Source organism: Gasterosteus aculeatus, chromosome 16 (genome assembly GCF_964276395.1).
Source record: "Gasterosteus aculeatus chromosome 16, fGasAcu3.hap1.1, whole genome shotgun sequence".
Taxonomy (NCBI): Eukaryota; Metazoa; Chordata; class Actinopteri; order Perciformes; family Gasterosteidae; genus Gasterosteus; species Gasterosteus aculeatus.
Window position 1 is genome coordinate 9678978 of NC_135704.1, and position 25731 is coordinate 9704708.

The following is a 25731-nucleotide window of genomic DNA, read 5'->3' on the forward strand; positions in this document are numbered from 1 at the left end:
TCCCCGATGTGCCTGCTCTCATGTGAGCGAGAGCCGAGTGGGGAGGATGATGATGATGATGGATGTAGCTTCACGAGGACACAACAATATACCAAACCATTCTTGACATGGTTCCACGTGGGCGCTACCGCATCATGTTGATACAGGAATGACAGGTCTCCTTCTTTTACCTTGTGCTTTATCACTAAACAGATAAAAAAGGTCCCATGCAACATGTGCCACCAGTTCAGGCGCTTCTATGTGTGATGGATGGAAACCAGATAACTGCATCTGCCACCGTGAGAACATGCCCGATGCCATAGGCAAATATGTAGAGTGTTACGCTAATTGGCAAGCTTTCTGCTTGGATATGGAGGAAGGAGGGGGTTGGGGGGGGGTCAATACATATCCTATTATAAGCATAAGCACACAAGGCAATGCCATTATGTATTGGATGATATGATTAGTATGGCTGTTCTGCACAGACCATAAAAGCACTTTAGTGCAGCTTTTCAAGAGCTGAAATGGGATCAGTGTGACATTCTTTTTTAGAAAAAATATATTCTGACTGAATCAGTAACCATTAAAACTATACAGCACCTGACTGGCGGAAGTGATTTTGGCACCTGCAGGTCACCGTGTGCACTGACTGTGCAGATGTTTCCAGAAATAGCAGCTGGGATATGAATAAACATGCTCTGGAAGTGGAAACATTGGGGCCTTATACATCGCTGTAAAGGCCAATCTCTTCCGTGTTGGTTTGGTTTCCAGTATTAATAAAACAGACCGTCTGAACCGCTGAGCACGGATATCATTGATTTTTCTTTACTGACGGGGGGTCAACGTGTTTTCGGGGGGGGGGGGGGGGGTGATATCTTTCGATGCTGCGGCGAGCTGATTCCTTGTGCTTGGAATGACATCCTCCCAACCACGGAGTTAAGCGCGCGTGCGTGTTTGCGTTCACGTGGTGCGAGAAAGAGCGCGCGCGCAAGAGAGAGAGAGAGAGAGAGAGAGAGAGAGAGAGAGAGAGAGAGAGAGAGAGAGAGAGAGAGAGAGAGAGAAAGAGACGGCGAATAAGCAACTTTGTGGCCGGGCATAACTGCGTCTCCCCCGGCAGCGCGTGGTAACAGAGAAGCGTTTGACAGTTTGCGGTTGATCAGCGTTTTGTTTCATCCGAGCCGACGAACCACAAACACAAGCGCGCTGAAAACACATCCTCTTTTTTTTTTTTTTTTTGCTTTTGCCGGATTAAATATAAAAGATGCGCTGAATTACCCAAACGAGCCCACCTCTTCGCCGCCGCGCGCGAGGTATGTATTTCACCCGCGACTCAGACGGAATCATGCCGGCTGTGACTGACGAGGCTGTGCGCTGTGATGCGGAGGCTCAGCTAACCTTTAATTTACATGTCATTAAATTCAAACCAGCGTTTAATTACGCGTTGATGTCTTCATAATTAAACGCGATGTGGCTTCCGCCCCCCCTCCCCCCCGCAGCCTTCAGTCTGTTGTGCGCTCATGTCTCTCTTTGACCTTGCTTTTTTGTTGTTGTTATTTACATAGCTTGAAGGAGTTGCTTCCTATCCTGCTTTGTTTGAGCCCTTTTAACAGAGAGAAGTTACCCACTGGCAAATAGCAAATGAACCCTTGACTCATGCAGGCTACAGCTTCTTGTGTGGAAGTTGCTTTCATTGCTGTCTGCTGCCTGTTTTGACATGTATTGTCTTTTATTTCTAGATGACATTGAGGACACCTTAGCGGGACTCGGACAACATTTCACAGGAAAATGCATCTTTGGATTTCATATGTTTTGCTAAGTGCAATCTCAGTGGGTACTGTTGAGATGTTTGGCAGTTACGGGGAAACATGTCAAAGACTGTGTGCCTGCGACGAGAGAGAGGGGATACTCACCGTGAGCTGTGAAAACAGAGGAGTTGTAAGTCTCTCAGACATTAAGCCAGTGTACTTCTCACAGTATCATCTGCTGCTTACGGGCAATCTTTTGAAAAAGCTGTCCGTCGATGAGTTTGTTGAGTACAAAGGACTTACCATATTGCATTTGGGAAATAATGAAATATCTGAGGTTGAAGCAGGAGCTTTTAATGGACTTCAGGGATTAAAACGATTGCATCTCAACAATAACAAAATCGATGCCTTGAAGGAAGAGTTTTTCTTTGGCCTTGAAAGTCTGGAATATCTGCAAATTGATTATAATTACATAACTCACGTAGCCCCTAATGCCTTGAGCAGACTTCGAAATCTGGAGGTCCTGATTCTCAATGACAACTTAATATCTAGTCTGCCGGTGAACATTTTCCAGTATGTACCCTTGACTCATTTGGATTTAAGGGGGAATCAGCTCAAAGTGCTTCCCTACTCAGGTCTGCTGGAGCACATGAAGAGCGTCGTGGAGTTACAGCTGGAGGAGAACCCGTGGAACTGTTCGTGTGAGCTGATAGCACTTAAAACGTGGCTCGAGAGCATATCGTACACTGCGTTGGTGGGCGATGTTGTTTGTGAGTTCCCTTTCCGGCTTCATGGGAGGGATCTTGATGAGGTTTCAAAGCAGGAGTTGTGCCCGAGGAGAGCCATTGCTGAATACGAGATGCCACCCCTGCCACATTTGAGCACCGATGCATACCGCAGGACCGCGCCAGCTCCAGTCACAGCCTCATTTACCTCGTCTGGGATTGCCCGGTCCTCATCAAGACCCACTAAGGGACCTCGCCAGTCAGGCAAATTAAAATCAAGGCCCACTGCTCGCGTCCCGTCTAAAAAAACACAAAATTATGGGCAAATTATTTCATATCAAACCAAGTCCCCTGTGCCTTTAGATTGCCCGACTGCCTGCACCTGCAACCTTCAAATTTCAGACCTCGGCCTGAATGTGAACTGCCAGGAACGAAAGATCGAATACATCTCTGATTTAAATCCCAAACCGTACAATCCTAAAAAGATGTATCTAACAGGGAATTATATCCCGGTGGTGCGTCGATCCAATTTTATTGAGGCGACTGGGTTGGATTTGCTTCATCTTGGTAACAATCGAGTATCTCGCATACATGACCAAGCTTTTGGCGATCTGACACATCTAAGAAGACTTTACCTCAATGGGAATTTGATTGACCATCTAACAGCTGACATGTTTTACGGACTGGAGACTCTACAGTTCTTATATTTAGAATACAACATCATTAAAGAGGTTGGTTCTGACACCTTTCAGCACGTACCTAAACTTCAGCTGCTCTTTCTGAACAATAACCTCTTGAAAACGTTGCCCGTGGGAACATTTAATGGCCTGTCATTAGCCAGGCTCAACCTTCGTAGCAACCATTTGCGATATCTCCCGGTCCGCGGCGTGCTAGATCAGCTTACAGCACTGGTGCAAGTCGATTTATTTGAGAACCCCTGGGAATGCTCTTGTAGCATCCTGGAGCTGAAGACGTGGCTGGAGCTGCTTAGCACGGGCACGGTGGTGAACAATGTCATCTGTGGTTCACCCAAAAGGCTAGCTGGAGAGGACATGAGATACATTAAGACGACAAATCTTTGCCCCAATAACTCTGACACACTTGCCTCCGTCATCCCACCCTCTGAAGAATCTTTCCCTGGCAGCACCATCACTATAGAAACATCCTTGGACTCTGACGTACAATTCAGCGCCATTCCTTTATCCGTGATGATCCTTGCCCTTCTCCTCATGTTCATTGTGTCCGTGTTTGTGGCTGCAGGATTGTTTGTGGTAACGAGAAAGCGACATCAAAAGTGTCAAAACGAGCATAATAACTCCATGAACGCTTGCATTAGCTCTCTTAACATTGAGTATGGTCTCTACAAAACGGGATCCATTCCGAAAGTCAGAACGTCTGCTGGACGTGTTTACGAGTACATCCCACAACCCATGGAATCCGCAGGCAGAACCACAGTCCAGAGCCCTACGGACAGCCGATCGGCCGATGGGTTCAGGGACTTCGATGAACTGAGCGGCGCTTTTCTGGGTAACTCGGACGAAGAGGCAGCAAGTAACGCCATAAGCTCGGAATACAGCGTCACCACCCCAGAGCCTCTTAACAAGACCTCAACCCCTCACCAGGACGACCAGTCTTACTACCGAGATGTACTGGAGCCCGACAAGCACACGTGCCACAGCAAGACGCTACCATGCAGGCATGCGGCGCATTTGTCGAGTCCGTATGCCTCTGACTTTGATGCCAGGCATCAATACGTGCACCCAGAAAGAATACAACAGACGATACTCTATTGTGCGTCACCAAGTACTGTGTACGTGGAGCCCAACAGGAGTGAGTACTGGGAGCTAAAGGCAAAGCTTCATATCGATCCCGATTACCTTGAGGTTCTTGAGAAAAGAACAACATTCACACAGTTTTGAGAGACTTGAAACATGTGATTCATTTTTATCAGGAATCAAACCATGTTCAAAAAAACATACCGTGCTCTTTCATCACCCTTGTTGGTACAATGAATTGTGAGGGACATTATGTATTTCTGGGAATCGTGTGTCACAAGGTTGACTAATAAAGGGGAGTGTACTCGTTTTAAAGTAGCACTTATCCCTTTACCCCTGTGGTGTAGAACATTGTGGTTTAAAATTGTTAATATGAACAAACAAACAGATGTTCGGGGCTCTCATGACTCATCCCAACATAAAAAAAACATCCTGGAGGTTTTTCAACAACAAAATTGTGAGCTTTGAACTCTCAAATTAGCTGTATTTCATGAGGGTTAATGAAGTGTGCAGATGATATGTTGTTATCCCCAAATAAGCCAGGTTTTTGTTACATTTTTAGGCCTAGATTCCAGTTCTGTCGAATTTATTCAAGACTAAACTCACACATGAGATTCAATCAGTGCATTCATGAGTAAGCGTGAATCATACCTGTGTTCAAGTGTCGACAGAATTCACACAAATTAGGAAATTGTGCTCTGGTGAAAATTGGTCTTTTTTTTTTTTTATCAAATTACAGGTTGTTTTTATCGAGTATGCAAAGCTGTGGGAACCCTAGGGTTAACCCTAACACTAACAATCTCATTTGAGCTCAATAAAACTGCTTTCTCACTTACAGATCTAAGGGTAGATGAATTAGTATCCTAAAAATATGCTAAACAGATCTAATCTGTGGTGTTTCCTCACAGCCTCCCCAACTCTAAACTACCTGCTTTGACTGATTATTGAAACATGTTGCAATTTTATGTAAGATATGAATATCAATGTATTTTACCTCTACTCACAAACATTGCAACTAAAAGATTAGAATCACAACGCTATTCCAGTGTAATGTAACAGACAGAAGATGTATTTATCATATATTTTATCGTCTATCATACTTCACAGATGCAAAAAGTGATAGCGCTTATAAATGTATTATCACCAGATCCACAACCCTTAACACAACAATCAGCTCCGTATGTATCCAACGCTTAATAATTCAGAGGAGTACATCAAAACACATCCCCGTGTTTCATTGAGAACTTACAACCTCTTTTCTTTATATGTCTGCATCCACACAAATTGTCTTCAAGTTGCAATGCATTTGAGTAGATGTGCAATACGTGGTATGGGTATAATACATCAACTTCTATTTGGAATTCAGATGAATTTAAGCCAAACATGTTGGCCTTGTGGCCCTGATAAAACATACATTAAATGACTGCATATTTTTATAGAAACAAATATGGGTATTCTTTGTTTTCTCTTTTCTTAAAAATGCACTCGTGACCACAGGTCACCAATGATGTCACTTTCTAACACGTTTATTATGCTAACATGTGCAAATAGCCATACGAGTAGAATTGATTCCTGTATACAAAACCACCACATGTTGAAATATCCTGCACTAAGCATAGACGTAGAGAATACTTGGACAATCTGTGTGAAATACCAACAGCTCATCCCCTCGGACACTCGTGAACGTGATATGACCACATCCCATATGTGTTTATTTGAAATGTTCAACTCGTGAATATTAAGAGGAACTCTTTTAAAATCTCTTGGATAATTTTTTTTTCAACTTAATTTATTTGTAATTAAATGAGTAGAGGAATAATAAGTGGATTTTGGGGTATTACTTCATAAAGAATAACACCCACTAATTATTTGGCATTGTTGGTTCTTATCTGTTTGGAGTAGGGTTGCATAAAATCTGGTGATTTGACTGCCAAAACAGTCGCTTTTTCTGGGAGAGTTTGATGGAGAGTGCAACAAATGTGTGCAGCAAAAACATGAAGGTCCGCATGAGATTTAGCCATAAGAAATAAAAGCACAAAAACGAATGCCTGAGCAGATAGAGTTGCGTTTATGCAAGAAGCTCGTCATCAAGTCATAATGCAGTTGAATCAATTTCTGGGTCAATAGCGTATAAGCCTAAAAATCTGAATTTCCCATAGTTTAATACACCGGGTGAACTCGCGTCATCAACTCAAGCAGTATTATGCACAAGACCTGTCATCTTAACTCAGCTAATTAGAGGACATGGGGTATTTGGACGTGGTCTGCATGTCACCATGAATTACACTTCAGCGTTAGTCATGTTGTTTATCAAGTATCCGTCTTTGGTTGGTTGCCTTTCACTTCTTCTAATTTCGTTTTGTGATTATTTTGTCACTTGACCTGTGTCTGCTCTTTGGACATTCGTCATAACCAATGAGATGAAATGGACACAGTGCTGCATGATTTAAACCTGCACAGGGTTGTACTTGGTTACATGTAGTATTTGTTTTTATTAATATATTGCTGTGAAGTTGGTGGTAAAAAACACTGTAAACCTGCACAGACAGACCAACAAATGGTTTTATTGTGAGCGGTGGCCGTCATTCAGTCGTTGTTTCAGTTCTCAAAATAATCTTTTGTTTATGTGTAGTAGATTTTGTGCGACCAAACTAATGCAAAAATATATATTCTGGCAGTGTGTTTGGAGGAAAATTCACCCAAAACGTTAAACTTTTCATTTCCAATGATGTTTATTTCAATTTGTGAGAATCTTGCTCAAACAATTGTGTAATGGAACACTGTATATAACAAACATTTTTTATATGTTTTGCTCATTCTGCTTTTTGTAATCAAAGACCAAATGTTAATATTTGTCACACGTGAAACCGCAAATACTGATAACGCAGAAAGTTTAATTGGAATGTGACTGTCCTGTGTATTTATGCAGTTGAAGAGGAAATCCATTTAGTGTCTTAAATTTGTATTTTTGCTTCTCTTTGTTTTTCTTTGTTTTTCATATGATTCTTTTCTATGTCAACCTCTGATTTGTAAATAGAACACTTCATCAGCATTTCTGTTCAAACTTGCATCGGCTTGGAAAAGCCAAATCCTGGTCTCTCATTGCAGGAACACAGTGCAACTAGGAATACGTGGGGTAAATATATCTACAATGTGCTGTGTCTCTAGTTGTTAGCTGATGAATAAAATATATGTGTTCATTTGGAATACCCTTGTTTTTGCGTTCCCTTTACCCCCCAAGCCTTGGTGTGTGAGGTAAATGTCATAGTGCATATAGGGGAAAGGTTTGAAAATGCTGCACAAAACGCCATTGGCATTTTTAAAAACATTTCTCAAAATTACAATATATAATTCAAATGTCCAGTTTAAGACGTTGTCATAGTTTCATTTATGCAGTTGGCAAATAGAGAAAAGGGCCGCGTTGCATAATCAACATTGAGATAGTTACCACGCTTATACATTCTGACAACAACTCAAATAATCAATTGTCTCATGGATAAACGAAATGATGAAATGATTAACTGATGCCTAAAGCGTAACAACAGCTGCACATAGAAGAACAAGCCGATGGCTGTATTACAAAATGTACTTTTAACAAAGACGAGTCTCTTTTACACTATTTAATTCAAAATGTTTCTTCTTGAGCATCTCATGGCAACAAAGGTACAACACAGGATGTATTTGCTGTTTCAATTGCCATGTGCATAGATCTGGGATAAAGTAAATAAGGGACCTAACTGTGAATCATCAACACTTCTGCATGCAGATGCACCAAGACACTCGCAGAGAAACTACAGTATTTGCAAACACAGCAGTATCCTTGAAAACATCCAATTACCTGACACAAGAAAGCTATTTGATGTATTACACCCACGACTGTGAAGCCATTTGTAACTCAGCCCTGATGTTTAATTACTCTTTGTTGCACGTCTTTGTACACGTCGAAAGACCAAAGCTGGCACCGACTACATTACCCCGCTTTGCATTTTGGCCTTAATGACAAGGAAGGTCCACGTGATAATAAGACAGCAAACCAACAGTGGATCACCTCTTGACTCAATGTTTGTCAGATGGGCAGTGGTATGTTGCTTAGCTGCTTGAAGTACGCAATTCAGCCAGGGAGAGAGAAATTAGGGCAGATCTACATTATGTAAGCTTGAAGAGATGTGTCAGGCAGTGTGAAGACAGCATATTGTGACTGTAAGCATTCGCCAAAGGAAAAAGCTTTACTATAGCTTAAATCAGTCGAGCAAACACAGCAGAAATACCACTGAATCAGAAACCTCTTCGATATGTCTCTGTTTCTTTCATGGCGACTAGCGGAATCTCACATCTGGCAACATATGTATGTGTTCCAGTTGTTACTCTCAGACTGTGTTTCTGTCCCTGAAGCCTTTTCAGTCTTCTGTTTCCATGTGCGGCAATGCTCTGTCTCTCTCTTTCTCACTTTGTGTGTGTGTGTGTGTGAGAGTGGGTGCATAAATCATTGACTCAGAGTGTATTCATGCTTGCCTGAAGGACTTCAGCCGACCAATGAGGCTATACTTTTTCCTATTATTCTGTCTTTCAATGTTTCGTACAACGACAGCAGCCAAATACACGGCTTCAATAATAATTGATGAATGACAGTATGACCATAAACTGTCATTTATATATTATTATTTAAAACAGAAGGGGGATTTGGATTCGGGATGTGCAAAACTTGACCAGTTTATTTGCAACAACTGGAAACAGCATTTGTGGGAGACCCACTAATATTTCTGAGGGCTTATCCAGGCTTATGTCTGCCAAAGTGAAAAAAGTGACAAAATCCCTTTTCATCCAGACGTTTATTGTACTACACACTAAACATGAGAATCATTTTTTACACTGAGAAAGAAAGGAAAATCTTTGGTGAAGCTAAATGTTGTGAATACAGTGAATTGATGTTTTCAAGACGCTTTCAAAGCGCTTGAGTGCTGCGTATTACAATGTCAGACCGTAGGCTGCATCCATGATACCATTCTTTGAGGCTTCCTGCCTCCATTCAGGCGATTTTTAATATTTCCCCCCACGCCAAATGATCCACCGTGAATAAAATCATGTCTCTCCACCAGTTAGCGGCACACTGTGCTGCTCATCTGCCGCCCTGCTGAGTCGCTCGTCTTGCATTAACCTCTGTCCAAGCCTGTTATCCACCCACTTTTTTTATCAGCCCATCTTCCTCATGGCACTTCAGCGCATCAAGGGCACGTCCTCCTCTGTATCTTGGCCTGAAGTGTCAATATAACTGCTATAACGGACTGACACGCTTTAGCCCGTCATTTATAGTGCCAACAAACAGGCCTCGGTGGACTGCCGCGTTTATGATTAAGTGTGACTTACATTGCAGCTCTAAATCGGTTTCTTGTCTCACGGCAAGTTTATTTATAAATGCGGCAGACCGGGGTGATCCATTATAGCGCCGTCTCGTCCTGATGTGAAAGAGATGTGACCTGAAAGGGCCCTGTTGGTGTTTTCCTCATTTAGTGGAGAGAGGGGGGAGACAATTCTAACGCTAAAATAAGTGTCCCTCCCAGAGCAATAATGGTTTATACTCAAGCCCAAAGACAGCAAGAGGGGCATGAAATCGTAGTATCATTTTAATACAATCACGCTGAGCCTTGAGCCTTGTTTTTCACAGCTAGACCAACGCACGCTGCTTTATTTCGTACAATATGCTCTGAAAACTCTACACGCCAACAACATGTGACTTTGCTGTGAAGTGTAAGGGGACAATAAAAGATTGCTCATGCACTGTGGCAGTCTAAATTTAAATGCAGCTATTGCTGCACTGTTGCACATTTCCCTCTTCCCTTCTCTGGCCATCTCCTAAAACTGAACCGACAGCTGGAGCGAGCCAACAAACCGCACTACATCTGCCAATGGTTCTTTTCACAAGTAGTATTTTATCTGAGCTGTAAAAAAGGAATAAATGTACTGTTTAAATGTGGTGAGATTTACCACAATATTACCAATATTTTTAAAATCATCTTAAAATCAATTTAACAACAAAATGCAGAACATCTTATGATCGTGTGAGGTTTGAAAGTCATTGTTTCCGCTGCGGCACGGCGTCAGATACACAACTGCAGTTTCAGTATGAATCCTAGTTACGTACGACCACAAGCTTCAGTGCGTCGCAGATGTATTTGTGAGTATTTGTCTCGTGCACAGCACCGTGGACCCACTTTGCTCTTTTCTTAGTTGGTGGCGACTCAGACCCTATTATATTCAAACTTGAAGTCAACTTTTTAAGCAGCATACAGTTCGAGGCAAGACACTGACTTTAAACTTAGCTCCCGTGACAGGCTCAGGGTGCACTGTGGTTCCTGAAAGCACTTTTCCGTGTTTCCGTCCCTCTTTGCCGTGTGCATTCTAGCCACAATGAATTCAGACAGATGGCTAGGTGGGAGTGTTGGGTAACCAACTTCTGGACCCCGGGGAGCACTGGCATGTACAAGCTGTCAAACAAATGTCTTCACCCAGGTTGTTTTGTTGTTATAATATAATGAGATCCCGACTTTGACTTTAATTTTCGCAATTGTTCAGATGTCCAAAAGAAGTGCAATCGCAGTGTCATGGCCACATTCTTGGTTGTGGTTACAAAGTTTATTCATACACTCCCTCATTAATTATATTATTGTCGTGCCAACAGCATTTTCGTGTTCTCTATGAATGCATTAAGGCAACGAGCCCATCATGAATTTGCATAAAGTGAAGTAGCAAATAGGTCATGAATATCATTAATATTTAGAAAGAAGCACTTCAAAGAGCGGTAACTCTATGCCTCAGCGTTTGACCATCCCTATTGCTCCTCATTAACTACACCGAAAAACATTATTTGCTGAAGGCTGTGTACTGTGCGCTGGTGGCATTGCATCAAAACAGTTCTTTCAAGTTGTTCCTATTGTTACGTATTGTGCAACTACACAATTCCTCCAAAGCCAAAAGACTGAGGAGACCTGCTAGCATGTGTCAGCTCCGGTAATACTGAGGACGCTCATAGCAATTTATGTAAGACTCCACTTCGGTTCTTCTCCGTTGACTGGATAACTGACAGGCTATTGTTGGTTAACTGCCAAGATTTCCCAAAAGACACGTCAAGCGTATCCAGCCAACCATTTGAAGTCTTCACCAGTTTTGACAAGGATTGTTTTTATTTTGTTAAAAACAAAAACAGGTCCCTTTGAATTACTTGAAAGATGTCATGTAATATATATATATATATATATATTGTTACAAGAATTAAAAATATATATTGTTACAACAATTGTATGTGCCTAAGCTAAACCGTTTATTAGTAATGCACAAAACTGGATATATCTAGCAGGTAATCCTTTAAATATTTAAAAGATAATACACTTGAATGTCAACAGATACTCTGTAAATTCGACAGAACCTTTAAATTAAATTACATCATTGCTGTAAATGAGAACGTTTACACACACCTACAACAACATCAACATCCACTGCATATGTTCACATAAAATATATAGAGATGACTACATTACTTGATTCTGATTCCCTGACTGTTCATGCAATTTAAGTCCAAACATTTTCACTTGTCCAGTGAAATCTACTTGACGGATTGGCTCAACATTTTTTATTCTGACGTTCATTGTCTCCTGACTTTCGTCCTGAAAGCTTTTGCTGATCCCCAGATTCTCTTTTCCTCGACATCCATTAAACTTAGGAAACCATCAAATGTTTGTGTGCTTGAATATGACGCAGAGATTGTGAAGACGCTGAACATCAGGAAGCTCAGCATTGAGGCCGGCGTTATCTAGCTTCAACACCCTCGTGCCCGAGAACAGCCTCACATAGCTACAAGCATGACTTCGTCTTGTTCTGTCATGCATTATTTAAACCACATGAATTCTTCATCATATTGTTACCTGTGATCAAAAAAGAATTGTATCAGTGGCATGCAAGGCACCTCCAATAATATATATATATATATATATATATATATATATATATATATATATATATATAGTGATGTATATACATACTGTATATATGTATACACACGTAGAGAAGGGATGAGAAGTACTGGCTTAGATCTAGATTCACAAACTAAACAAAAACATGCTGAGCCTAACACAAAACTACCGTCTTAGCTGAGGTTAGCACTCTTATGGTTTAGAACACATCCAAAGAGAGCGCCGCCGATCCCTGATGAATCTGTAACGCAGCTGCATCTGCCGCTGCAATGTGCAGCATCAGCTGCAGCAGCTCAGGTGATTGCAGGCCCGACACATTCCATCACTCGACGAAACATCAAGCCGCGGCAACCAGATAAACAGCAAAGCCCTTTGTAGGAGCCATTAGCTATTTCTGTGTATAATATGTTTGAATTGTGTGTATTAGTGTGGCAGGTAGTTTATATACGGGGCGCAGGTGCAACCGACAAGGGTAATGATGCATGGCCGACGGGGAGGTCGCACGGTTTTTACCGCAAACCAGACACACAGACGGAGACCAAGAGGCTAAGTGATATAAATTTGTATTGTCATTTGTGAACAATAATAAACAGGAACCTCCCCCCATAAAAATACGAAAGACCTGCAGTCTCTTTGCAAAGGCGAGTAAGGAACAGGATCTCCTCCTGCACCGAGTGGCTTATTGAAATCCGTCACTAAACCCTTTTCACGTAGGCCAGTTGAAACAATGTGACGGCCTGAATTGTAAATGATCGCCCCTCTGGAAAGCCTGAAAACATTTATTTGCATCTATTTTGTAACACTTCCGCCACCTGCTGCAGCTGCGCTCTGCGTATGTGGGGAACATCCTCGCGGCTATCTTGGGAAGATACTAAATGTGACTCCTCTGCACAGCAAACTAAAGAAACGCTAAGGATGAAGGAGATAAGACTTAAGAGTGATGTCAAATCAATCTCCACACTGGTTTTACAATATGAAAGAATTTAAAATGAATTATTCAAAGCTACTATTTTAGATTCCAAAATGTCTGTTAATAATTCAGCACAGTTCCTGCATATTTGTGCGTACACCTGAGTTGTTTGGAGGTATATGTACACATTTATTGTATCTTAATCTAAATCTTAGCAATCCGACAAAAAAAAGAGAAGAAAAAGATCTTTTACAAATAGAATTAGATCCTTAGAATCTTCCTTCTGTGTTTTATTTTTCTTGCAAGGAAATACGCCAGACGTTTGAGAGACGGAATTGGATTCCTGGGAGATGATAAACTCCTGAGAACAGATAACGCCATATATTTCCTCTCCTTTAATCAAAGCGTCGATTGGGATCTTGATGGGTTCTTTTACCCACTGGGAGGATTCTTCCACTTTGTGTAACACAGTTAAACCCCTCACCTAGCCACTGGCTACTAGATCAAAGACATAAAACATCCACTCACAGGAAAACAGTCAAGCGGGGAAAAGGTTGGTTGCTGTGGCAACGTATACTTTGTTATACTTGTTTAGTCTCATACATTTGAATTATCAGAAGTGAAGCATGTTAACTACAATAATCAAGCCAATTTTCGAGGTGATGGCCTACTTTGTTTATGGACACCTGTTTATTTACTGACAGAGTGTGTAATGAAATACAAATGTACTGCGCATTGACCAAAGGATGCATTTTTTTATGTTTCATTAGGGCTGACTATCCAATTTGGTTCAATTCAGATTCATCTTGATTGAGATTTTGTCATGCATGTAATATATAAATCACAATTACCCCGCATACATGTCCTTCTCTCCCTCTAGATTTCTATGGCACAGGGGGGTGGCAACATCAAGTATTCACACCACACTAGAAATGAAAGCGTCCTTGGGAATCGGACATCTCCTGTATAATTAAGTTGTCCGGATTAAAGCAGGGATGGAGTCTAATCAGCAGCAGGATACGTTGATAAGCAATAAGCCACGATGGCAGAAATTATTTAAAGCTCTTTCTGATCAGAAGGTCCCATAATGCATCAATCCTCCGGAATGAGGTCAACCACGTTGGGGTTCCATACAGTCAAATCCATTAAATATGTGGTTTTGAGAGCTGAAGAAAACCTGTGCTGACTTAGATCAAAGCATAAGTGGTACAGTTCCAGAGAAAGAGAACAAGAAATTGCTTTTGTGAAGGAACTTTTTTTGTATGTGAGTCTATTTTTCTGCTTTTGGTGGAGGCTTTCATTTAGTGTCGGCTGAGCACTCATTTAAAATGTGCCTCCTGTATCACAGCAGATAAAATCTTCTTGCGCACCACTTCCCTCGAACAACTAGGATTCTGTATTTGTCACACGGTGGATACGACTCGGAGAGGCACTACTCCTATTTAATTTAACTTAGTCTGCCCTGTCAATGAATGTCTTCGCAATACACCGTCACAAGAGACATCTTTTCCCCCATATTGCATGTCCATGAAATATAAATGGTGTACAATAACGTGCAGCACAACACAATGTTGTTATATTATGTTTTTTTTATTTTACGGGCTGAAACATAACAAATTAGTGAACTAAACCACCAAACATAGTCAGAATCTGGGAGAATGGCGCATGTGCATGGAGGTGTGCGTGTGTGTGCATGTCCATGAAATAGAAATGGTGTACAATAACGTGCACCAGAGCACAACGTTGATGTAACGTCAACACAATGTGAATGCACTGTAAAATCCATCCATTATTTATGAACGGAAGTTCAAACATTAGAAAGATTTTAAACATACCCAGCGTTCATCAACTTCCTGAGCATGCCTCTTGATGATATAATGTAGTAAGAGCAGAATACATTTGCAGGTGTGTGTGTGTGTGTGTGTTTGAGTGTGCTGCCCTGTGCGTCCATCTCTGTCGCGGTGTTTATCTGATCTCTGAGTGTCAGAGATAATATCATTAATTGTCACGCCATAGTTATCCCATCATTTTAAATTGGTATGCCGGGTTTATTAGGGTGTAATTACAGAATAAAAAGTGCACTCCCATTAAGTAGAAGATGATTTCCGTGCACATAAAAGCAAGCGATGTGGACACATTTAATTTAAGCTCAGGGGTAGGCTGAGCATCACTCTGTGGAACACAATTAGAGGATAATGCACTTTTTGATTTTATAAGACTCATTTGGTTATGCTAATGGGGCATTTAGCAATCATACAGTCGACACTACTGAAAGTCTGAGATAAACAATGTGGAGCTGAGAACAGAGGATATAGAAGGTGGTTGTACTTTAAGAGGCATGTAGGATTTCACCGTTGGATGTTTGTTCCAGTTCCTGATCCTGTAGCGATTCCTGCATCACCTCTTTGTGGTGTTTCCTTTTCTATTTATGATAGCACGGAAAATGACATTCAAACACAGCATGAATAGACTATAGACTACATATTTGTCAAGCGAAAAACCTCATGCCCTGATGTCTCTGTTCAACTGCCAGCATCAAATTTAGGGTTGCGCTGATATTAACCAGGAAGCCAAATGTACAATTTCTTATTTGAGCTTTTAGAGACAAAACGCCTTTGGTATCTAAACAGAAGACACAGACATAAATGGAGATTTATTGGGAATAAACCAAGAAATGGCTACACTAAAGCCACATAATGTGGGGCATTGGGCTGTGCAAATAAAATCTACTTGACATTTAATTTGAAATGAGAACCATTCAACAATCTGAGTCCCGGAATAAGGCCCATTTGTAGATCTCTGACATCTCAAAATTGCATGAAACATTCAGCAACAGCTGAAATGCTCAAATCAAGCTCAAGAAATACAACTTAAAATCGAACATACAGTATCATGGTTTATATCTGATGGGGAGAAAGTGTGCAGAGTTTACTCTAAAATGTAAATGCAAATGTGCAAACGTTTTTTATACTTTTAGTTTTACCTTCACATTATTCAACCAAGCTCTGTAACGGGTCCTTGTCAGGGCTCACAATAGATTTAATAACCTGTTTAACAGCATACTGTAGCACCACATGTCATTGATCCTTGACAAATTGCTCCTCCAGATTCTTCTCACCGTCAGGCATCCTGCAGAGTAAGCATCCCGCATCCTCATCTCCGTAAGATGGAAGTATCAATGCAGTTCTAAGTGTTTATATAGGAGAAAGAAAATCTTCATCTACTCATCTGAAGCACTGGCGCGTGTTTTCCTTTGGGAGTGCCTTTTGTTTTACAGGTAACCGCTTCAAAGACACGACTGAAGGGGCTGATTTTTGGTTTTGGTTGAAGCCTCATTATCCTTTTTTTTTTTTTTTTTTGCATTACGTCATGCATAATTTAGCAATAATTGAAGTGTTAAACACAAACATTTATTCCCACTTTAGTGACTTCACTGCTTGTCTCACAGATTCTACTTTAAAGCTGCACTAATCTGTATATTATATCAATAATTGCTTCCAGTTCTGGATGGAAAAAAATATCACTTTCACATGTAAGGGAACTTCTGGGAACAAGCTGACAATCACTTATAAATTCCCCCTAGAGTCTCCTTACAATATATGGAGTGTTTAAGTGCTTTTCAGCGGATTGTTTTGGTTTTAGTCTCCTACTGTTACTGCTCTCTTCAACCTCGCTTCCAGCAGCAGCAGCAGGCTTGTGCACAACCTTTCATGGGCCGAAAGGATAGCCGAGCTGACTAAATCCATCAAGGAAAACGCGTTTGGACATCTGGAAATCATTTGGACATTTGAAAATCTTTAGCATTCCAATGCCATGTCAAATGCTTTTATAAAAATGTCAGTGCCCCTGGTTCTATGGTGACATCCCAAATTCCTTTGGGGGCGACTATGCGTTTAAATGATAATACATGACTTTGACTGTATTCATCTTTAAGTAAAAATGCAACACTAACAATCCAAATGAAGCCAAACGGTGAACGGTGTTATCCCTTAACAAATGAGGAACCAGGCAGCAAATCTTTAACGTGGTTGTTAATAAAGGTCTATCAATAAACAGTCAATCAGTCGCGTCGCTGCAGCCGTTGGCTCAGCAGAGTGTGTGTGTGTGTGTGTTTGGAATGTTAAAAGGCATCCAGACCCATCATTGAATGCCACAGAAAGGCTCTGATCGGAAAGCGATACGGAGGCATTCAGGAGGGCTTATTGACCATCATCCTGCAGAACTGTGATGGGGTTAATTTGTTGTCACTCTCAGGAAAAATGAATTTCTCTGCAAGTCGATTAAGTCTGTGAAGTAGATTTTTTTGTGTTACATGGGGGATTGTTTGAATACAATATGTGACGTTGGGATTTGTCTGTCTCACACAATAAGCTAAGTTAAGGATTTATAGTAGTCAGACATTAGCATCTCTATGTTGAGACAACTTAAGAAATGTTGATGCAAATTCGGGCTACACGCAGACTGTGCCGGATTAGTTTCCATGCTAAGGGAAGCAAGAATTGAAATGCAAATAAGACGGGGATTACTGAGAGAGCATTCAGTACCAGAGCTTCCTCCATCAACGCTCCCCCGTTTAGAAAATAGTGACTCAGCCTGATGATTACTCTCTGGTTACCTTTGTCCAAAGCAGGTAAGTAAGTCACTATTTTTGTTGTTGTTGCTGTCATCAAACAAACAAATGAATGTTTGGCACCTTGCTCAGGAGGTTGCTCACTCAACGGAACGACGATCCAATCTAAGCCGATTATCATTCACGTCACTCCACGCGCTGGTTGATACTAGTGCGGTCCCTGTTCCCTGAACACGCTTGTCCTTGTTAGCGTCGACTGGAAAACATAATAGGGCTGACACGGCATCAGTGAGAACGTTTTCTCCCATAGGTTTCATTTGGCTTTCCAAGGAGTCACATTTGAATCCAAAGAGAATGCTGTTAAATGAGAATCGGAATCATCTCGACTTCAAAAGCATCCTTCTCGAACGAACACTCAGAGGTGTGAAATTCGTAGCTGCAGGGACGGCACTGACTTGAAAGGGCCCAAATGAATAATCTCTTTGACAGTTTTTCAGATCTGAGAAGAATCGGTGTATTTATTGACTTTCTTCTAACTTGTTAAACTTGTGCTTGAATGCATTTCTGTGTCATTCGCTGAGTCTGCAAATCAGCTACACTGTCGAAAACATGATTCAATAATATATACAAAATCAGAACCCATTTATTGCCACATATGTTACACATAGGGCATAACTTAACTTGGTGCATTGGTGCAATATAAGAATAAAATAAGATATATACATAAAAATATACATTAATAATATAAACAGATTAGTACGTTAAAACACAAATGGAACTATTTAATCACTGTCACTCGGGTATAACGAGCTGTTCCCTTAGTCGATAGTGCCCTCTGCAGGAAGGTGCTAACATCTCTCTATCCATTCATTCTGCCACTACAAACCCCTCTTTACCCAGCAGCTCTCTGCGGGGGGGCGGAGTGTGTTTGGGGTGCAGAGTGGGGGATGGGGGGGTCTCTGTTGCTCCCACGCTTGCTGGCAGATGAAGTGTTGATTGAATTTGTCCTTCCCACTTCTCACTTCCTTCCCTCCCTCTACACCACTTGCCGCCTATAGTCCACGTAAGAAGGCAAGGAGACAGAGGGTAATTAGTATTGGCTGATGTTATCAAAAGCCTGTACCCATTACTGAAGTGGTCCTGACTTAAATATTCACTCCAATTGGCAATTAGATATGATAGAAAGATATGCAGCGCATGTGGGCCACGCAATAGCTTTGATGCTTTAGTTCATCCTCTGAGAAAGAACATTCGGGTGATCAGTTTTGGAGATGCACCTTTTAGGAACACCAGTTTTGTCTGAGGTGCCATCAGGAACAATCTCCCTGCAGGATGTTCTTCTCTGTGCTTCCTAGACAATGCTTCCTAGTCAGAGACCATTAAGCTATTTGTGTCATCTACAATGCGACAGCTGGTAAAGACTGAAGCACCAACATGGGTTTCTAGGTCAAAGGAAAGGGGGGGGGCAGATGAAAGGGAAAAACATTTTAAGGGGAACACAACACACCTCTAGTCTCTCCAGCGTGTCCTTACGCCGAGGTCTCATCCTGGCTTTTTCTTCGGGTAGTAATAAGGATATCCTGCCTGGGTTCCCAAACCTTGGACACGACGTAAACAATAAAGATTTGTTTTTTTTATACATTTGGAATAAAACAATGTCCATTAAGTTAAAATATCTATTTTGTCTGACAAAGATCTATGTGCTAATATTACTATTGTTTAAAGAGCCTTTTAACACAATATGTAATACGTCATTATTCAACCATTCACACTCACACACTGACTGCAGGGGCTGACATGCAAGGCGCCCACTGCCCACCAGGCACATTCATACCCCTTCATAGAGCGCAGGCACAGCCTACGGGAGCAAGTTGGGGTTATTCGTCCCGCCCCAGGACACACCGACACGGGCTAGAGGAGCTGGGCATCGAGCCGGCGATCCTGTGCTTCAAAGCCGACCCGGCACAGTCGCCTGTCACAGCTTATTTTAACGCATTCTGAGCCATTTATTTAGCTTTGGTTGTTCTAATATTCTTACACGAGTTCACGTCTATATACGAGGTGATATCCTAAATGTGTCAGAGAAGGGACATTGTCCTCTCGGGATACAAATACAGAGGTGCGCGTACATTCCTTCACCCCGAATGAGAGAGAAGGGCCGATGACCTCCGGACCAAAATCCTTGTGCGACGGCTCTGAGGAGTCACACTCGAGGAGATCCAACGTATCCCAGGGTGAAAGAACTAATTTCACGGAGTCAGTGGCTGCAGCCGGTCTGTCACTTACATGCTCGGACAGTTTCAAAGGGAAGGTGTTGCATGATCTGCCACATGGATCCTGTTTCTGTCAAAAGTATTTCATAAATAAAGAGAAACCTTTGAATGTACCGTCTTCAATGCTGTTATATATTCCGTTTGCAGGGAGCCTTTAACATGTAATACATGTTGAGCCTTTCACTGGGGTATTTGCACAGGACAATACTAGTAGTATTGCATAATATAATAGTGATAGACGCTAAAGAGTCAATGTGTCTGGCTTGTGAGAAATCAGGGAGGGGGCAGAGGGAGTTCTAGACACTTTGTACAATATTAACAGCCTTAATAAACATCGCCAATCCATCTCCAGTTCTCTAAGGTTTATCTTGATTGTAAAAAGCTAATCTTAAACTACCATTGACTTTGAAACAACCCCGCCATGAAAATATATATGACTTCATAGAGAGCTGTTCAAGACACCCAGTTCCAAAAACATTGTTGGAAGACAAATAAATGCAACTAAAATAACCTCAATAAAACATTCACCTCAACAGGAGCAATTTAGCTGAGCCAGCAGAAGTCTGTCAGAGGTCCAAGATCCACTGATGCGTCACTCTAACTGTGATCATTCACTAGGTAATAAATTAGCCTCCCCTTTGGTATTAAATTGCAATGGATTTTATCCCGGTCTATATCAAATTGGAACAGATTCTATGGTTCATGAGCAGTCAAAAAAAGAAGAGAAAGAGAGAAATCTGTTAAGATCAAATCAGCTGAACAAATCAGGTCAGATGCCGTGGAGGTAAGTTTGATTAACTAGCTTAACTTGATTTTAGCTCAGCCACAGACCCTGGAAGCCATTAGCTAAATATTGCCGGACCAGGAGAGGAAATATATAAATTGTATGAAGTGATACCGTAGGACAGGAGGAGTTGAATGTGTGTTGGTTTTTTTTTTTATTTGCCTTTGAACAATAATCCTGAAGCAATGCTTCTTTCAACTCAACATATATTCATTCATTAGAGTCATTACAGGCTGTTGTAGATTTTGCAGTGCAGATGTGCCAGCTTCTCAGCCCGGCTTTTCCTCAGCAGCGGCAGCCACTCCTGATGGCTAAGCTCCACAACCCTGTAGCCCGCCAACTTCAACTGCCTCCTCTTCATGGCGGGAAGGCCCAACATCTGTTGTGAACGGTAGCAATAGTGGTTCCTGCTGGAAACCTGGATCGCGAGTTTGACCGTGCCTTTCGAGTCCCGAGGGGCCGAGTCTCGGCCGCAGGGTTTGGCGAGAGATTTTATGATGTCGGCGGTCAGGTCTAACCCCGTGTCAAACAGTCTCCCGCCTTCAACCGACCTCAACCCGTGGACGGGTGGGGGCTTCACCGTAGCAGTAGGGGTTAAAGGATCGGTGGGTTTTGTTGTACTGGTTAGCTGTGCTAGAAGTTGCTCGGTTATAGTTACTCCTAAATTCATTCTCTCCCAGCCCTGATGAGAAGGGTTTCTGGAAGCACGGTCATCCTGAGGTAACGTGGCCGTGTGCGATGCTGCGTTCACAGGGATCGGCTGTCCGCTGGAGTCGAAATGTACTTCGAGGTCGATGGAGCGAGTGTGGGGGAGAATCATTCTCTTAACTACGAACTGCTCTCCTCCCAGAAGATCCTGCAAGGCGGACTCCGCCTCCCGGACCTCTGGTTTCAGGCACAGGTCCGATTGAGCAAACTTCCACAGCATTTCCTTCACCTCCTCCCTCAGCTCACGGCTCAGCCGCGGACCACTCCGCCGAGGCAACTCCAGGGCCACCGCTCCGTCTAAAGTAAAAAGGTCTTTTTTCAGCTCCATCTGTGTGGATTTCAGTGCTAGGCGGACAAAGTGGGGACTCAAAGCAAACTCAATTAGGTCCTCTGGAAACTGAGAAACAAAGGCCAGGCCTAGAAGCCCAGTGAGCAGATGTTCTGGGTATCGTTGGAACTCAGCTCTCTTCCTCCTCAGGGCGTCTGTGAGGCTCGGATAGAAGCTTGGGCTCCGAGCCGGGAGGAACCCTAACGTGCCGAAGGACCACAGCAGTTTGCAGGCGTCTTTGCTCCTGCAGTGCGGCACCAGCGAGGGAACTCTCTCAGCGATCGCCAACAGGATGCTGTCATTGTGGTAATGCAGCGCCGAGCAGGCCAGCGCCACGTGCATCAGCCCCTGGACACCCATCGCGTGGGCCCGTCCAGGAACCTCCCGCCCTATGGCGTCCAGCCACGCTGTGTGATACAGGTAGCTGAAGCGCAGGTATTTCAGCACGTTCACCATGGCAAAGTCGCTCATCTCCCCAACGAGGGAGTGCGCCTTATCAATAATGCGGGTCACTGCCCCCTCGGATATGGAGGTCTGGGATTTAAATAGCCCCAGGCACACAGCACCAACTTCCTCAGGGTAAAGTTGCTGTACGTGACGCATGAGAAGCTTCTCCACGGGAGCTATTAGCTTTCTTGAGCACTGCCTACTCTCTCCCATTATATACAGCAGTTGCACAAGCTCAGGGACGCCGATCTGTCCAAGATTCAGGCGGACGGATTCATAGAGGTGCTGCAAGAACTCCGGAACCTGCCGGCCAATACAACGCCACAAGTCCGCAGCGAACAGCAACTGGTGTAAACTCATCTGGTCGGCCCGGCGGCTCAGCTCGGCCTCGTACTGCCCGAGCACAGCGTGGGCGGAGGGTATGTCCAGCCACACGAAGGACTGCAGCACCTCCAGCAGCTGGAGCTGAGTGAAGAGGCGAAGGTGCTCCGCGGAATCTTGAAGGAGCGCAACGAAGCGCCGGTCGCTCCTCACCAACGTCATATTGTCCGGGTGCGAGCGGCTGAGCTCCACAAGAAACCGAGACACGTCTGGCGGCTTCATGCCGCCTTTTGAAACGGTCACTTTTTGAAGCAGGGACATGGCCTCTTCCCATCCGATCTGAGGCCGAGGCCGCCGGGAGAGGTCAAGGGTCATGGAGGCATAAACCGGCCGACACTTGAGGAAGGCACGCGGATCCACTTTGACATCCGGCGGCGTGGCTTTTTTGTGGGACGAGGAAACGGGCGGCCTCTCAGGCTCAGAGCCTTTGTCCAACGCCAAGGCGCGAAGTCGGTCTTTTGAGCTGCAGATGTGCCGCGAACAACTCACACTGTGGAGATTGCCCTGTTGCCAGAAGGAAGGCGCCTGAGCGTAGAGACGCGGTTCATCATCACCGTTATCCGTTTGGCTCGGGGAGGTTGCAGAGTTCCTGGCGGAGGGATGATACGAGGAGGGGTTGTAATACAGCCGGTATCCGCCTTGGGGAGAGACTTCCTGGGGTTGAAATACTTCTTTCTTGCCCTTGTCATCACCCCTCTCGTCGTGCGGTTTGACAGGTACGAGCTGGGCCTGGGTGAAGTCCTTTCTGGAGGCTGGGAGGTGGCGTAGCCTCGGCACGCGACGACACAGCACGGAGGCAGCCATCGATCCGCTGGGCTAAAATGACAAAGGCATGATTTCAAAAGAAAGCCAAAAAAACCCCGCCAAAATAAAACGTGCTATCATGTTATGGATCGAATTGGTCTTGGCTATCAAAGGTCAAGAGAATGAAAAGTAGATGAGGAAAAAGTTTTAGGCAACGTTTGTTGATATATTTCACAGAATTATATTTGTATATACCTGTAACATACATGACAACGGTTAAACGTATGTTAAATACAGTATTGGTCAATGAATACTTCTCCGTGATGACAACCGTGCTGCTATACATTTCTATGTACAACCCTTCTTATAAATAACTGTTATACCCAAGCTCTATATTGATATACAGAAAATGTATATCGATTGACATAACTCACATTTCAATCTCCAGCATTGACAGGAAACAGCAATAAACAACCTGGACGTGATAAACCTCATGGAGTTAAGAGAAGAAATATACCTACCGAAATTATTGCCGGAAGTCAAGTTATTCAACCTTCAAGATAAAACGACTCCTGCAAAATAGCCATACAGCATGACATTAAAGTGCTGAAATAAGTTAGGATATAAGGCTGCAATGTACATATTTTAATTTAGTACGGACATTTTTAGTGCCTCTATCAAGTTTCATGATATCTGACTGAACAGAATCGTGTGAGACTGTTGGTGTTACATTATTTTGGCAGGTTGATGTGGCTTCCGGGGTGAGCAGCCATGACAGAACGGACTGAACAGAGTTTGACCTACGGCAAGCAGGTAGTTTCAAATATCATAGCAACAAAACTCAAAATGACTAAAAAAAGTTATGAGCTATGCCAATGGGTTTTAATAATTACAACAAAAATAAATTGTGTTTAATATACATACATTTTCTGGGGTTGACTAAGAAAAATATATTTAATAAATATAATTCAATAATGGATCATTTAAATTGCATAAAATAGCATAACAAATCAGTAAATTGGCTCTCAGTTTAGTAGTGTATAATTATACATGAATTGCTATAAACTCTCTATGTAACTCAAATAATTTTAAGCACAAAAGAGCATCAACCGAAGATGTTTTGTTTTGTTATTCAACTTTGCCTTCTTGTTCCAAGTTCCTTGTGTATTTTCTGTATAATGAAAGACATTGGAACATTTTATTTATAAGAAATATATTTCAAATAGTTTCAGTTGAATATATGTCATCTACCAGTTATTGATACTTGTGTTTTTTTCAATTACAGTATGCCGTTTTCTGATTTACCTAAACTAAATCTATATATTTTTTAGATTAATCAACCTACATTTATTCTGAGACAACAATGTAGCTAAATGTTGCATTTCTGTTTTAAATTCAGTACTATGTGGGTTTTTTGCACTTTAGGGACTTACATAGACAGCGACTCTATGTACATATTACATATTATTCACTTTGGCAATGCTCTATTAATCAGTTATTAATGAGAAGTAATACTTGTTTAATTCAATGCATTATACATAACATAATTGTTTAATTCAACAAACAAATTGGTAAACAACAGTTTAGGATGACTGGCGCAGTTTTATACTTATTTCCACAGACCACCACCCTCAGCGGACACAATTGATCTTATTACAATAAGAATGGGAGAAGAAATATTGTAAAACAATTGCCTTTGCATTTATAATAGTTCAATCGCATTGTATTTTACGTTTGTAATATTTTAACTGAATCAATCTTTGGTCAAACCATCTGTTTGATGCGTATATGTTAATTATTAATAATAATAATTTCCACCCATTTAAGATTGAGCTATACATTTTAAATGAACAACGACTTTTGCTTGCTTTTCGACTCACACTAATTACACAATAAACACCTTGTAACTTGCTGTTGTGAGCACAGCATTTCTTCTGTTATTTCGTGTTCATTTATGTTTCAAAAGACACTCTCTCTTACCGCATGTGCATTACGCAGGGAAAACCAACACAAACAACCCATCGGTGCTGCAAATCTCGACACGGTGTTGTCTGAATTTAACGTCTTATTGTTTCCCCCCCACACACAAACACACAGGAAGAAAAGTTTTTCTTAAATCGACCTCCCTCTGGCGTGTTTTATCAACCGCGTAGAAGCCAGTTGGGAGGAGGAAGTGGTTGATGTATGCTAATGAAGGAGTCGGGGCCTCGGCCTCGCTGGCTGGCTGGGAGCCGCCCTTCATTCACCACATGGTCACACCAAGACTCCGCTCGCGCCACTTTCGCAATCTTACTACGATTCACAAACTCCTTGCAAGTCATAATAGTAGCACATGGTTGGGAGCTTCTTTTTTTGTCAACGCGTGTGTGTTGTTGGGGAGATTATTCGTCGTAGCTGG

At 42.4% G+C, this 25731-nt stretch overlaps 2 protein-coding genes across 3 annotated transcripts; one reads left to right on the plus strand and one right to left on the minus strand.

Moving 5' to 3' along the window:
- Positions 1-879: 879 nt before the first annotated feature.
- Positions 880-7431, plus strand: slitrk5b (SLIT and NTRK-like family, member 5b). Its single transcript, XM_040202341.2, has 2 exons — positions 880-1289; positions 1716-7431. The coding sequence occupies exon 2, from the start codon at positions 1765-1767 to the stop codon at positions 4366-4368; it is 2604 nt and encodes an 867-aa protein (XP_040058275.2). The 5' UTR covers positions 880-1289; positions 1716-1764; the 3' UTR covers positions 4369-7431.
- A 13429-nt stretch (positions 7432-20860) lies between these two features.
- fastkd5 (FAST kinase domains 5) lies at positions 20861-24619 on the minus strand. 2 transcript variants are annotated; one of them, XM_040202385.2, is made up of 2 exons: positions 23855-24619; positions 20861-23405 (listed from the first exon to the last, which is right to left on the minus strand). In XM_040202385.2, the coding sequence occupies exon 2, from the start codon at positions 23391-23393 to the stop codon at positions 20952-20954; it is 2442 nt and encodes an 813-aa protein (XP_040058319.2). In that variant the 5' UTR covers positions 23394-23405; positions 23855-24619; the 3' UTR covers positions 20861-20951. The 2 variants fall into 2 exon arrangements, with proteins under 2 accessions (XP_040058319.2, XP_040058318.2); XM_040202384.2 differs by having other exon boundaries at positions 23768-23906.
- Between the last annotated feature and the right edge of the window lie 1112 nt (positions 24620-25731).